Below are 13,511 nucleotides of genomic sequence, written 5' to 3' on the forward strand. Positions count from 1 at the left end.
ACAAGTGTCATATCAATCAGCACAGTCTACTGGTGCGTCCTAGTCACATTACATTGCTCAGAGCTAGCAGAGTCTCACGAGACCGAGCACGCCGGAAGGGGATTTTTAGCTCGACTGCAACAAAGGTGTATAATGACACATCTGTAGTGTGTGTGTGTGTGTGTGTGTGTGTGTGTGTTTGTCATTATATTGCACAGATATACCATCACTGTCAACCATATACTGCGAATACACAAGTACACTGTACACTGGGGGAATCTGATTTTCTATTCTTATTTCGATTTAAAACACAGCAGGACAAACAGTGTAAGGAGCAGGCGGTCAGAGTGAATGTGGGAGCGCAAGTTCTCCGGTGACTCTACAGATAGGGGCGTCTTCTCCGTTACTCACCGAAATCGTACAGGTCGCTCAGGACCGAATCCAGCCGGTCCCGGATTCCTGATGTATCACCCACTGCATCTGCCATTGTAGTAATGCCACCCTCTCCGTGCCCCTACCCCCTTAGCAGTTTATGCACGTGCTGCTGCCTCCCTGCTGCAACTCTACCCGACTCTGCAGCGGCTCAGAGCAGAAAGCCGGACACGTGCAATCAGCGCAGCCAATCCGCCCTTTCCGGCTTCCGTACATCCCGGATATATACATTGCTCTATCTATGAATGTTTGTCCCACAACGCTTCCGTAGCTGTCAGAATGGTCCTGACTCCTTGCCATGCCAGTAGTACAGATCTCCGCCTCTTCCTGTCTTCTATCTGTTTAGCAACTTCTTACAGTGCACCGTACAGGGGGACCCGGTGATGTCAGAGTAGTGACACAGAGCCGCACACAGAGGAGACGGCAGCCATGGGCACACCGTATTTGGTAAGTGTGTGATGTCCCAGGGTCTGGCTGCATGACCATGCTGCTGCTTATACAGTAGGAGTAATGAATGAGATAGGCGATTACCATGTCACGTTTACTATGTGTCACTGTACCTTATATGCATGCTAAATATCTTTCTACTTCAGGGTTCATAGGGTAACCACAGTATACCTTGGTGTATAGGTAATGGTGGCAGACATCGGGCACCTCAGAGTTAAAATTTTCAGCCTCCCAGGATGCACTGAGGTCCCTCTCCTATACCCCGCCCCCGAGCCAAGGCATCTCAGTTTCGTAGGTGCCTGACTCTGAGTCGGATCACCATATTCAGAGGGGGCTGTTAGCCCCTGAAGTTTATTTCCAAGGCAGCTTTGCTGCACAAGATGAGCTGTACAGCATAGACAGTCAGCTCAGACGCCTATGCTGTCGCTCCTTCACCCCGCCGGACCAGAATGCCAGTACTGATCTGGGGATGCTTGTGGGAGTCTGGGGTCGCAGCTAGCGGTGACCCCAGAATTTCCCTGACTGTGGCCGGATTCAAGGGGGTTAGGTAAGCGGTGGGGTCCCGCGGAGGGTACCTGCCGATTCACAGTCATTTGGTCCTCAGTCTGGGGGCTCCCTGGGGACAGGCTTTGCGTGGAGGTACTGATCCTGCGCTTTCCACTAGACCACAAGGGACAGCGGGCTGTAGCAGTATGGATATGCTCCAGCGTTCCAGGGGTTAATAGCATGCCAGGGGAGCGCACCTTCCCTGTCTCACAGCCGGCGCCTCCCCCTGCTGCACGGTGCCTTTCCACAGTGGTCTGGCGGGCTGTGTCAGTACTTCTCCCCCGCATTTTCTAGGAACTGTGCAAACACTGCTGGAGTTTGATACAGGTGGCATCGCGGTCCGGGTCCCCCCGCATAACTCTCCTCCGATAAGGTCAGAGTGTGGAACGCTGTTTCCTACCAGGCTCTGGTCTGTGTAGTTCATCACAGTGTTTGTAGTGCAGGCTATTTATTTCTGCATTGTATGTGTCTATATGCTAGTGCTGTCTGACTGTACTTTCACTTCTGACTGTCAGCCATTTTACTATCCCTGTTCTCCTTGTGGTGCGGTGTTGCAGGGTGTTCATTGCCTCACAGTAAACAGTGGGTAGTCACATACGCTCTGTTTACACTCATGTCTGGGAGTGAACGGGAATACCCTCTTCAGCTAAAATGTACCACATGTAATGTACTGTTAGCGGAGGGAGATGTGAACACTGAGGGGTTATGTAGGGCGTGTTATCTCATATCACGCCCGATTTCTGTCACTGCGCCTGTACAGGAACTGCCCTGGGCTTGTTTTGCTAAGGCACTTACAACCCTTGTGGGCCAGTTGGCGACGACCCCTGCATTTCCCCAGATGTGGTTATCGCAGCAGACTGTAGTCTCATCACCCATGCAGGGGTTCCCCACCAGTTGATGATACCTCAGGGTCTCCCGGTTTCGCCGCCCCCCCCCCAGGTCTCTGTGTGGGTGAATTTATTGTCCACTACGGTACAGCACCTGATGGACGTTTTATAGGGGGAGTCACCATTGCGGCCTTCAGTGTCTCTGAAGGCTCAGTATGATGATGATGACATGACGTCTAATGATGGTGAAATTATTGACTTTTCAGATCAAGAGTCCTTTTGTGCAAAGGAGGCGGTGTCTAAGTCTAAATTCTATATACCTGGCCTTATCTGGGCAGTCCGTGCGGCTTTGGTTATTGAGGATGACTATCCCCCCCCCTCCCCGTGGCCAAATCTAAATACGCCTTCTTTAAGGAAGTTAAGGGAGATGCCACTTTATTTCTCCTATCTGGTAAGTTAGTGGATCATTTAGAGGAGGCGTGGACAAATCCGGATAAGCGGTTCCAGCCTCAAAAACGCTTTGCTTTTGCATACCCATTTGCGGATAATTATTTTTCCAAATGGGAAACACCTCCATAGGTGGATTCTCATGTCACACGCCTAGTGAGGAGTGCTACATTGCCCATGTCCTCCTTAAAACATGTTACGGATCGCAAGGTGGAAATATGTTTAAAGTCCATTTATTCCCTTGCTGGAGGGGCTTCCAGACCGGCTATGGCCGTATGCTAGGTGGCCAGACCCATGGAGCGCTGGGCAGATAACTTGGAGGCGTCTCTGGATACAGACTCCTCAGCTGAGCAAGTGGAGTTAGTTGGCAATCTCAGAGACTTAGCCACGTACATTAATGAGGCAGCCTTGGATATAGGTCTCCTAACTTCCAGAATCTCCTCGGCAGCAGTAGTGGCACGCCGCTCCCTGTGGTTGCGCTCTTGGAAAGCGGATGCAGATTCCAAGAAGGGATTGGAATGCTTGCCCTTTAATGGACACGTCCTGTTTGGCCCTGATCTGGACAAAATTGTGGCCATACTGGCAGCAGCTAAATCAGCGTGTTTGCCATCAGCTACAGTCCCATCATGGTCTGGTACTTCGGCCTTATAGGGCCCAGGGTAAATCCAAGATACAGTCCTTTCCAAGACAGTCAGGAAACAGGAAATCTGTCAAGCCAAAGAAGCAGGCTTGGAGTACAAGACGTCCTACTCCCAAGTCGGACGATAAGCCTTCAGCCTTCCGGGACGAGTCTCCCCGTGGGGGACCCCAGAGTGGGATGCCGCTTGCTTCAGTTCACCCAGTGCTGGTACCAGACTACCAAGGACACTTGGGTACAAGAGGTGGTCTCTCAGGGGTATGCCCTCTCCTTCCGGCGAAGGCCTCCCAGCCGGTTTTTCACAACAGGCCTTCCGTCAGATCAGGACAAGGCCCTGGAACTCCAGAAAGTGTGCACTCTATGCTGAAGTTATAGTGCCTGTTCCGTTACCCCAGAGGGGCACGGTGTCATGACCGGGCACTAGGACTACCTCTAATGAGGTTGGAAACCGGGGGGGTTTTGATATCCGTAGAGGGAAAATGGTGAAAGTGATGGACTAAAGGCCTGATTCAGACCCGCTTGCGAGCGCAGTTCGATGGTCCCCCACTGTGCACGCCGGAGCCGGCTCCAGCGTGCGCATGCGCGAGACCCGGCCAGCGACTGGCACTCCGCCGCTACGGGTCTCACACCAAAACCGGGCGGCTGTCGATTGTGATTGACAGCTCGCCCCATTTTGGATGCGGGCAGGGGGGGTGGCTGGCCAAACGGAGACGTTCCCGAAGGAACTCCTGCCGTTTGGGGGCGGCCTCAGTAGTGAGCTTCTGGCTCTGTTAGACACACAGGATAATCTTGCATCTTGTAAACACCAGTTCGGATTGCACAGTGGTGCAGCTGTAAGACATGCAGGATGAACTTGTAGCTTGTAATCACAGGGATAGAATGCACAGTGAGACATGCAGGATGAACTTATAACTTGTAATCACTGGGAGAGCTTGCACTGAGGTGCAGCTGTGAGACTCACAGGATAGTATACACTGAGGTCTCAGGAAACCAGGAACACCAAGGAAAAATAATATAGCCTCTAGAACACGAGACTACGTGCAGTCATATAGTGATGTTGAACAGCAATTTCCTGTTGCAGGAGTCGGTCTTAAATACCCACAGGCAGCTGGCCATTGGATCCTGAGATCAGCTGGGACACTAGCAGGACTGCCATTGGAGGAAACTGGTCAGGTGAGATGAACCAACATGGCTGCGCCCATGTCTGCAAACACAGGAGTCAGGACGCACACATGAAAGCCCTACCGGACCTGGGGAGAATCCTCAGCCATAACCCACCACTGCCACTGATGTCTGAACGTCTCGGAGCCTAAAGACACCAAGGCCGATCCCAGGCCGGATCCTGACAGTACCTCCCCCTTTCAGGGTGGACATCAAACACCCAAAACATGCACAAGACTACTCCAGAAAAAATTCCATGAATATAAAAAGGTTTTTCAAAAACTTCAAAAGAAGGAATCTTCACAAGGAGCAAACTTTATAACTTTTGAAAGATTTCTACTTGAAACATCCAAAAAATTTGACTCAGAAAAAATCTTGTTGCCATAAGAAAAATAGTATGGAATGATGTTTTCTTCTTCCATGCAGATGGCTCCTGAACCGTGTTGTCTTGACAAGGGAGTAAGGTGGTACATCTGAGTTTGATATTTGAAGGTGGAGAAATCAAACTAAAAGGAAAGGAAATTGAAGACTGATCCACAGGAGTAAATTCTTTAATCAGAGCTGTACTGAATGCTCCCACATCCAGTAGAATTGGATCCTTGGACTCCAAAAGTGGATTCACCCACTCCAAAGCTACCCCCCCTATAGTTCAAAATGAGAAACTTAACAAGATTGGGGGAGTGATACCACAAGACGGATCAGTTGTAATTAGGGTGTCCAAAGTGTTTCAGCAACGCAGTGTATTGAGGCACCTCTCCATCAAAAACTATGGGCATCGATGTATTAGATGATTCTTGAGCTGCTGAATCTTCCTTGGCGGCAACATCAATTAGAGATTCTATAGACTGAGGCTTGGATGATACAACTAAACTTGATTGAAGTTCGTCCTTCAAACTGATAGAAGAACTCAGAGACTCCAAAAAAATTGGAGCTGGTATTTATTAGCACCCGAAGGCCATCTTCATCAATAATTTTAATCCCTAAATTCTTTGCTTTTTTTCCCTCTTGGACTCTCCACCATCACGTCCTGAGATTAAGTAATTAATTTTAGTACTGATATTTTCGAAGACTTTGCCTCCAAACTCTTCTATCATTGCCTTTGCCTCATTCTTGGTTATGGATTCCAACACTCCGGTAAATGCAAACATCAGACCTCCCAAAGGTTTACTTGTGCTTAGGGAATTCTGCTTGTCATCGAAATCCTGTAAAATTAGTCCTGTTTTTAGGAGAAAAAGCAACTGAAAAAGGCACGTCACTAGAAACCTCCTTTCAGGGGGAGAGACTTGAAACCCCCTCTTGGGGTGTAACACTGGAAAATCCCTGCTGGGGTATACAACTAGAAACCTCCTCTGGAGGTACGATGCTTAAAACCTCCTCCTAGGGTGATGGACTTGAAACCCCCTCTTGAGGTGCCAGGCTTGAAACCCCCCTCCTGGGGTGTGGAATCCAAGGCCCCTTCTTGGGGTATGGCATTAGAAACCCCCTATTGAGGTATAACATCAGAAAACCCCTGTTGGGGTACCTCCCTTGAACCCCTGTCTTGGGAATATAGATTAGAGACCCCCTCCTGGGGTATATAACTCGAATTGGAGACTTCATCCTGAGGCGAGAAACTAGTAATCTCCTTCTGGGGTGAAGAACTTGAAACGAAGACCCTCTCCTGGGGCGTGAAACTTGAAATCCCCTCCTGAGGCATAACACTGGGAACCCCATCCTGGGGAATAACACATGAAACCGCCTCTTAGGGCATGGCACTTGAAATTTCATCTTGGGGCATGAAACTCATAGCGAAGGGCTCCTCCATGGGCGTGAAACTTATAATCCCCTCCTTTGGTTTGAGACTTAAGACCCCTTCTTGGGGTGCGAAACTTGAAATCCCCTCCTGGGATAAACAATTCAAAACAGAAACCCCTTCCTGGGGTGGAAAACTTGAAATGTTAGAGGTAGGAACTGATAGTTCCATAGAAGGTGGAGGCATCATTGCTCTTGGCGTAATAACGTCAGACTTCCCACCAGAGGACAGCAAATTGGTTGCCCCTCCAGAACTTACTGGATCACAAGAGTTCTTCTCACACGGTATGGAACGGACTTTATCCGATTTGATCCACTAGAAACTCGTGCCTTTTTGACTGTAGTGGAGAAGAATACCTTTCCTAGACTTCCCTGACGAGGGTAGTAACTTCTTGTAACTAGACCCTAATTGTAAATTTGGATTTTCTTATCTTGGATGGACCTCCCTTCCTTGTCTGGACTGAGGGATATAGATACTTGTGATGGCGGATGGCTAGAACCAACGGCATTGGCCTGGGCGCTTTCACTTTTCTCACCATTTCTTGGTGGACGAACACACTCTTTAATAAAATGATCTTCATGACCACAGTACAGGCAAAGGCATAATTCACGACGTCGCAGGCGTTCACCCTCAGTAAGTCTAGGACGTGGAAAACTGCGATGCCTCTCTCCAACTTGAATGGACGGAGTGGTAGTCAACCCAGCCATGGCACCAGAAACATTTCAACTTTTTCCCAACTACTGGTGCAATTGCAAAGTGTCTTACGTCACTGGTATCAGAAAGCAGGGAGGTGAAGGGAGATGAGAAGTATTAAGAGAATTTTCTGCCATGAACATAGAAGCAACTCGAGATTCACAGGTGGTTTTTGCAGATGGGTCTTGTAAGGCACTTGGAGATAGTGAAGTGAAAACAGAATTTATTTTTTATTTTTTATTTGGCCAGAAAATGTGTGCAATTGCTGACTCATGAATTGTAGAGTGGTCTTGTGAGATTCTATACGGGAACGTAATTCATGAAGATTGGATGGATTCTAAAACCGGGCGACTTGCATGTTGGTTGTTCAAACTGTCACGACTGGGCACTAGGGCTACCTCTGATGAGGTTGGAAACCAGAGTTTGGATATCCGTAGGGGGAAAATGGTGAAAGTGACGAACTAAGTCTCCCAAGTGCGGTCAAACCCAGGTTTGGCGAGACCTGCCCAGAGGCACGGAATCTAACCCACTTGGTGGTTTTCTACAGTGACCCCTCCAATCGGGATATGGTTTTCACTGCACCAAGTGAGCAGGTCGTGGCCATCTGGACAGGTACCTGGGAGAGACAGAAGAGTAGAATAATATACAGAATATAACTGACACAGGGAACACTGAGAATAGCGCCGAGGAATGGAAACAGGATTTATACACAGGGAGGGGTATTTGTACACAGAGGTGCGGCTCTAGCCGCACTGACAGCTGACTCGGTGATTTAAACACCCTGAGATACGCAGGATGAATCAGTAGCTGGTATCGACCACAGGAGCACTGGGGACGCACAGCATGGAACACCGGGGACAGACAGGAGGAACTTATAACAGGAACTGAATAAGGAGCGGTGCAACTTAGAGACACACAGGATATTCTTGCAGCTTGTAAACACAGATTCAGATTGCACAGTGGTGCAGCTGTAAGACATGCAGTATAAACTTGTAATCGCAGGGATAGAATGCACAGTGAGACATGCAGGATGAACTTGTAATCACTGGGAGAGCTTGCACTGAGGTGCAGCTGTGAGACACACAGAATAGTATACACGGAGGTCTCAGGAAACCAGGAAAAAATAATATAGCCTCTGGAACACGAGACAGTCTTCACAAGGAATGACTACATGCAGTCATATAGTGATGTTGAACAGCAATTTCCTGTTGCAGGAGTTAGCCTTAAATACCCACAGGCAGCTGGTCATTAGATCCTGAGATCAGCTGGGACACTAGCAGGACTGCCATTGGAGGAAACTGGTGAGGTGAGATGAACCAACATGGCTGCGCCCATGCCTGCAAACACAGGAGTCAGGACACACGCATGAAAGTCCTATCGGACCTCGGGGAGAATCCTCAGCCATAACCCACCACTGCCACTGATGTCTGAACGTCTTGGAGCCTAAAGACACCAGTCCAGCGGTGAGTAAAGGCCGATTCCAGGCCGGATCCTGACACAGGGGATACTATTCCAATATCTTTCTGGTGCAGAAATCCAATGGGTCTTACCGGCCCATTCTCAACCTCAAATCCCTGAATTCCTTGAGGGTCCCTCGGTTCAGGATGGAGACCCTGCATTCCATTATTATGGCAATGGAGCCTGGGGATTTCATGATGTCGTTGGACATTCATAACGCCTACCTGCATGTCCCTATTATCTTAGCACACCAGCAATTCCTCAGGTTTGCAGTGCTCGAGCAACATTTCCAGTTCCAGGCACTGCCCTTTGGCTTTGCCACAGCGCCTCGAGTATTTACCGAAGTCATGGCAGCCCACCTGCGGATGCAGGGGGTCCGCTTGTTGCCTTATCTGGACAACCTTCTGTTGTTAGCAGGGACTCCAGAGATCCTCGAGCGCCACCTGCAACTGACCATATCGGTGTTGCAGAATCACGGCTGGTTGATAAACTGGAAGAAGTCCACCCTGGCTCCCTCGCAGAGGATGCAACATCTCGGGGCCCTGTTGGACTCCTAACAACAGAGGATCTTTGTGACGGAGGAAAAGATCTCTGCATTATAGGCAAAGGTATGCAATTGCCTTCAGAGCCGGCGAGTGTCTATTCACTCAGCGATGAGGTTACTGGGCTCCATGGTGTCAATGTTCGACATGGTGGAATATGCCCAGTTTCACTCCTAACCTCTGCAGAAATTGATCCTCTCCAGATGGAATGGGTTGCCCCATCGGATAAAGACACAGACCATGGTGCTTTCTCCAGAGGTACGTCTGTCTCTGGCCTGGTGGCTACAGTCGACTCATCTGAACAGGGGTCGCCCCTTTTGGGTAGCAAACTGGGTCCTTCTGACAACGGACGCCAGTCTCCGAGGCTGGGGAGCAGTGACTGGTCCACACTTGTTGCAGGGCAGGTGGACACCAGCAGAATCTGAGCTTGCAATAAACATCTTGGAACTTCGGGCAGTATTCAGAGCTCTTCAGCAAGCAAGACATGTTCTCCACGGAAAACCTGTGCAGGTACAGTCGCACAACGCCACCATGGTGGCTTACATAAACCGCCAAGGAGGAACACAAAGTCATGCGGCACTGACAGAGGTGTCCTGCATTCTGGCTTGGGTGGAGGACAATCTCCCTGCCATCTTGGCGGTGTTCTTACCTGGAGTCCTCAACTGGGAAGCAGACTTTCTCAGCCGTCAAGACGTGCATCCAGGGGAATGGTCTCTTCACCAGGAGGTGTTTCAACTACTGGTCTTTGACGGCGTGGCTGTTGAGACAGCCCTCTTAAGGTCCAGGGGTTTTTCCAGCTCTGTAGTTAGCACTATGCTCAGAGCTCGGAAGCCTGCGCCTGCAAGAATTTACCACAGAGTGTGGCATACTTTCTTTGATTTTTCATAGGGATAGGGCGGTGCTTCGCACTCGCCCTGGTTTTTTACCTAAGGTGGTATCTAGCTTCCACATTAATGAGGAAATTATAGTACCGGCCTTTAATTCCCCAGACGTCACGGCTGGTGAGGCCTCCTTGGATGTGGTACGTGCTCTCAGGATTTATGTTGACCGTACCAATTCTTTTCGGAAGTCTGATTCTGTTTGTCCTCTATGGTTTCCGTAAGAAGGGTTGGCCTGCCACTAAGCAAACTTTGGCAGGATGGATTTGCATGGCGCTTTCTGAGGCTTACACTCAGAAGGGCCTTTCTGTACCGTCCTCTGTTAGGGCTCATTCTACTCGGTCTGTGGGTCCTTCGTGGGCAGCTCGCTGTGGTGCCTCTGCTGTTCAGCTTTGCATTCCACGTGGTCTTCTGTCCATAAATTTGTGGGGTATTATGCATTCGATACCTTCGCCTCTCAGGATGCTTCTTTCGGGCAGCAGATTCTCCTTTCAGCACAGGAGCGTCCCCACCCTTAAAGGATACTGCTTTGGGACATCCCCAAGGTATCCTGTGGACCCCCTATTGACCCTGAAGTAGAAAATATGAGATATGGTAAGAACTTACCCTTGTTATCTCTATTTCTACGAAGTCAATAGGGTTCCACAGGACACCCGCCCTGTCGCACCTGTACTGCAGATGGGCTTTGATCTGGTCACTGTTTTTTTTCCGTCTCCTTCTGGTGAGAATGTGATTCTTGTGTGTTCCAGAACTTTCTTCTCTCTCTTCTACTCCTCCAGCCTATGGCTTGTTACGTAACTGAGATGTCTTGGCTCGGGGGCGAGGTATAGGAGAGGGACCCCAGTGCATCCTGCGAGGCTGAAAACTTTAACTCTGAGGTGCCCGATGTCTGCCGCCATCGCCTATGCCACAAGGTATCCTGTGGAACCCTATGGACTTCGTAGAAATAGAGATAACAAGGGTAAGTTCTTACCGTATCTCATATTTTCAGCAACACATGCAATATTGTAAATCCAATGCAATAAGAATAGTTGCCAATAATTCGATCTAAGCTAGAAAAAAATGTAAATAAAATTTGCTCCAGCACACTGCAAAAAAAAACACATGAAAAAAACTTGAATAGTTCATGTTAATAGAAATTCAGAAATCTTTGTTGCATATATTTGCAAATACTTCATTAAACAACAGGCCACGTCAAAGCTTCTCTGTATCGGCATCCCTAACACTACATGATAATTGCACCCACTCTAGGCCATATAATTGCATAGTGTAGTGCCACACGTGCATATCTACCCATTAGCCAGGATGACACTTGCTAGGGGTGCTGGCCGCGAAGGTGCGACGTCCAGCGGTGTCTCCCGCGGCCAAGGTGTCGAACCCATTCACTGAGGAGCCTGCCTGCCAGTGCAGCCACAGACAGAAGAGATGGTAAGTATCTATGTGGGGTGGGGGGGGGCAGGGGACATAGAAGAGGGATGGCTGTGAAGACAGAAGGGGGGTTGGCTGGGGAGATAGAATGTAATTAATCATAAAATATGGAGAGGGGGAGGGGCACCAATCCATTACTTTGCCACTGGTGATCAGACCCCTAGATACACCCCTGGTGCCACATGATAACGGCACATAAATAGATATATTTAAGTTGTGAGCCAACTCACCTGAAGGTACCCCAGTGCTCCAAATTGCACAACGGGAACCGGCACACCCTCCCAATGCTGGTTTCATTTATGCCTCTCAGAACAGCAATACAAAATAGTGGTTGCTCCTGATCAACTTAATTGTTTTTCACAGTTGCTTGTAATGGGGTAAAATAGTCGCTATAGCACGTATTTGCGATCACTGATGGTGGGGAGGCATAGCAACCTCAGATATTATGGTGGTTCATTGGGAGTGGTCATATAATTATATAATTAGCAAACAATTAGACTTTTCCTGTACTGCCTTCTAGTTTGAAATTCTCTTCCTCATTCTGGGCTCAGTTTAACAACACAACATTGCTCCATTTGCATCATGTCTTTAGTTTTGCAGTATTTATTTTTTTTATTCTTTATTTAGAAAGCCCACAAAAACAAATATGGAAGACATAATCAGAATAAGCTTTACAAATGAGCTATTTTTTAAATAACATTATTGGCAATAAACCAAAACATATAAGAGGATTGGTGAAAGGGAAGGGGGGAGGGGAGAGGTGGGAAACAGGACTACCAAGAGCAATAAGGTATCGGAAATAATACCAGATATTGGACAGAATGCATTGGAAGAAGAAAGTGCCGCTCGAAGAACAAGAAAAGTATTCAGCTAGTTAGAGGAGTTTGCCACTTAGAGGTCAGAGCAGAGCCATCTAATGCGCATGAGTCGTATATGGGTAGCAAGTGTGGAGATTAAAGGTGGAGCAGTGCCATCATATAAGAGCCATGGAGCCCACACTTGAGAGAACATATGACCTCTATCATGAAGATAATAGGTGAAATTTTCCATCTCCGTTATAATTCTGATTTGCAACTTTAGGGCAGAGAGGGATGGTGGAAGAGGGTTCTTCCAGTTGCGAGTAATCAAACTTCTGGCAGCAACTAAAATATGGGATAACAATTTAACAGAACGCTTATTAAAATCAGAAGGGGAGAAACTTAAAAGGAAGGTCCATGGGTCCTTTGTAATCGGGTTCTCAAATATATTATTCAGAAGAGTATGGACTAAGGTCCAAAAGGGTTCGAGGACTGGGCAGTTCCACCAGATATGGGCTAGGGTACCCCGAAGGCCACAGTTTCTCCAACAGAGGGGTGAAGCAGAGGGATACATATGGGAGAGCCGTTCTGGGGTATAATGCCCGCGGTAGTAGCAGTTTCTTTAAGGCGAGTAGAGATAGAGGTTTTAGCAATTGCCAGTCTCATAGTTTTGCGGTATTTAACAAACAGCAGTAAGCTTAGCTTTCTGCTGTTTGTCACGGTATCGCTAAAGCAATCTATGGATGCATTAGCAGTACGCTCCCCATCCTTTCAGGCTTTGCTGAGTCTAAACTGGTGAAAGTGCAGTGCGCATGCGCAGATGACCATTGTGCAAGCGAATTACACAGTGCATAGCACATGAGCAGATGACGATTGTGTGCACACATTACATAGTGCCCGTTGCTGGTATCACTAGGCAGCCAGCAACCAAGTGGAGGTTGCTACTGTGGTGGACGTCACTGGCCCTCGTCGGATAGGTAAGTTATGATAAATACCTGCAGTATATTTGTAGAATCCCTATGACCCTAAACAATATATGCCACCGTTAATAAGAATCGTTGATAAATGGAGCCTTATGTCAGCAGAGCTCTTTAGGGAAGCTCAATGCATTACCTGGCTACTCTGTTATTAACCTTCCTATCTGTATCCTCTCCACATAAATACTGTACCATTGACACTTTTTTTTTTTTTTTTCCCCCAACCATAAAGTGTATTAGTAGTTTATAAGCAACCACAGCCTGGACATGGATTCTGCAAACAATATACTAGCATTTAAGGGGGATACCAAAACATAAAAAAATAAAATTACTGGTCCATCAATCTCAAGTAGGCTACATAATACAAAAATGCTTCTTTTTGTAACTGTTTCTACCACATAATACCCATTCTCTTCTCCCTTAACTGACTGTCTGTAAGATGGTGAAACTATTTAATATTGACTTTTACA

General features: G+C 48.0%; 2 protein-coding genes across 3 annotated transcripts in view; one reads left to right on the forward strand and one right to left on the reverse strand.

The window, feature by feature from the left end:
* FSAF1 (40S small subunit processome assembly factor 1) overlaps positions 1-659 on the reverse strand; it is a 55,441-nt gene extending 54,782 nt beyond the window's left edge. The window contains exon 1 of one of the 2 annotated variants that reach the window (XM_088457436.1): positions 391-659. In XM_088457436.1, the coding sequence (XP_088313562.1) occupies positions 391-466 (76 nt within the window). In that variant the 5' untranslated portion in view covers positions 467-659. The remainder of the gene's footprint in view (positions 1-390) is intronic. The other variant, XM_088457435.1, reaches the window with a different exon arrangement.
* Positions 637-13,511, forward strand: part of GNPAT (glyceronephosphate O-acyltransferase) — a 118,669-nt gene continuing 105,794 nt past the window's right edge. The window contains exon 1 of the mRNA XM_088457434.1: positions 637-858. Coding sequence (XP_088313560.1) covers positions 841-858 — 18 coding nt within the window. The 5' untranslated portion in view covers positions 637-840. The remainder of the gene's footprint in view (positions 859-13,511) is intronic.

This window comes from Taudactylus pleione, unplaced genomic scaffold, assembly GCF_031769625.1.
Source record: "Taudactylus pleione unplaced genomic scaffold, aTauple2 ptg000760l, whole genome shotgun sequence".
Classification (NCBI taxonomy): Eukaryota; Metazoa; Chordata; class Amphibia; order Anura; family Myobatrachidae; genus Taudactylus; species Taudactylus pleione.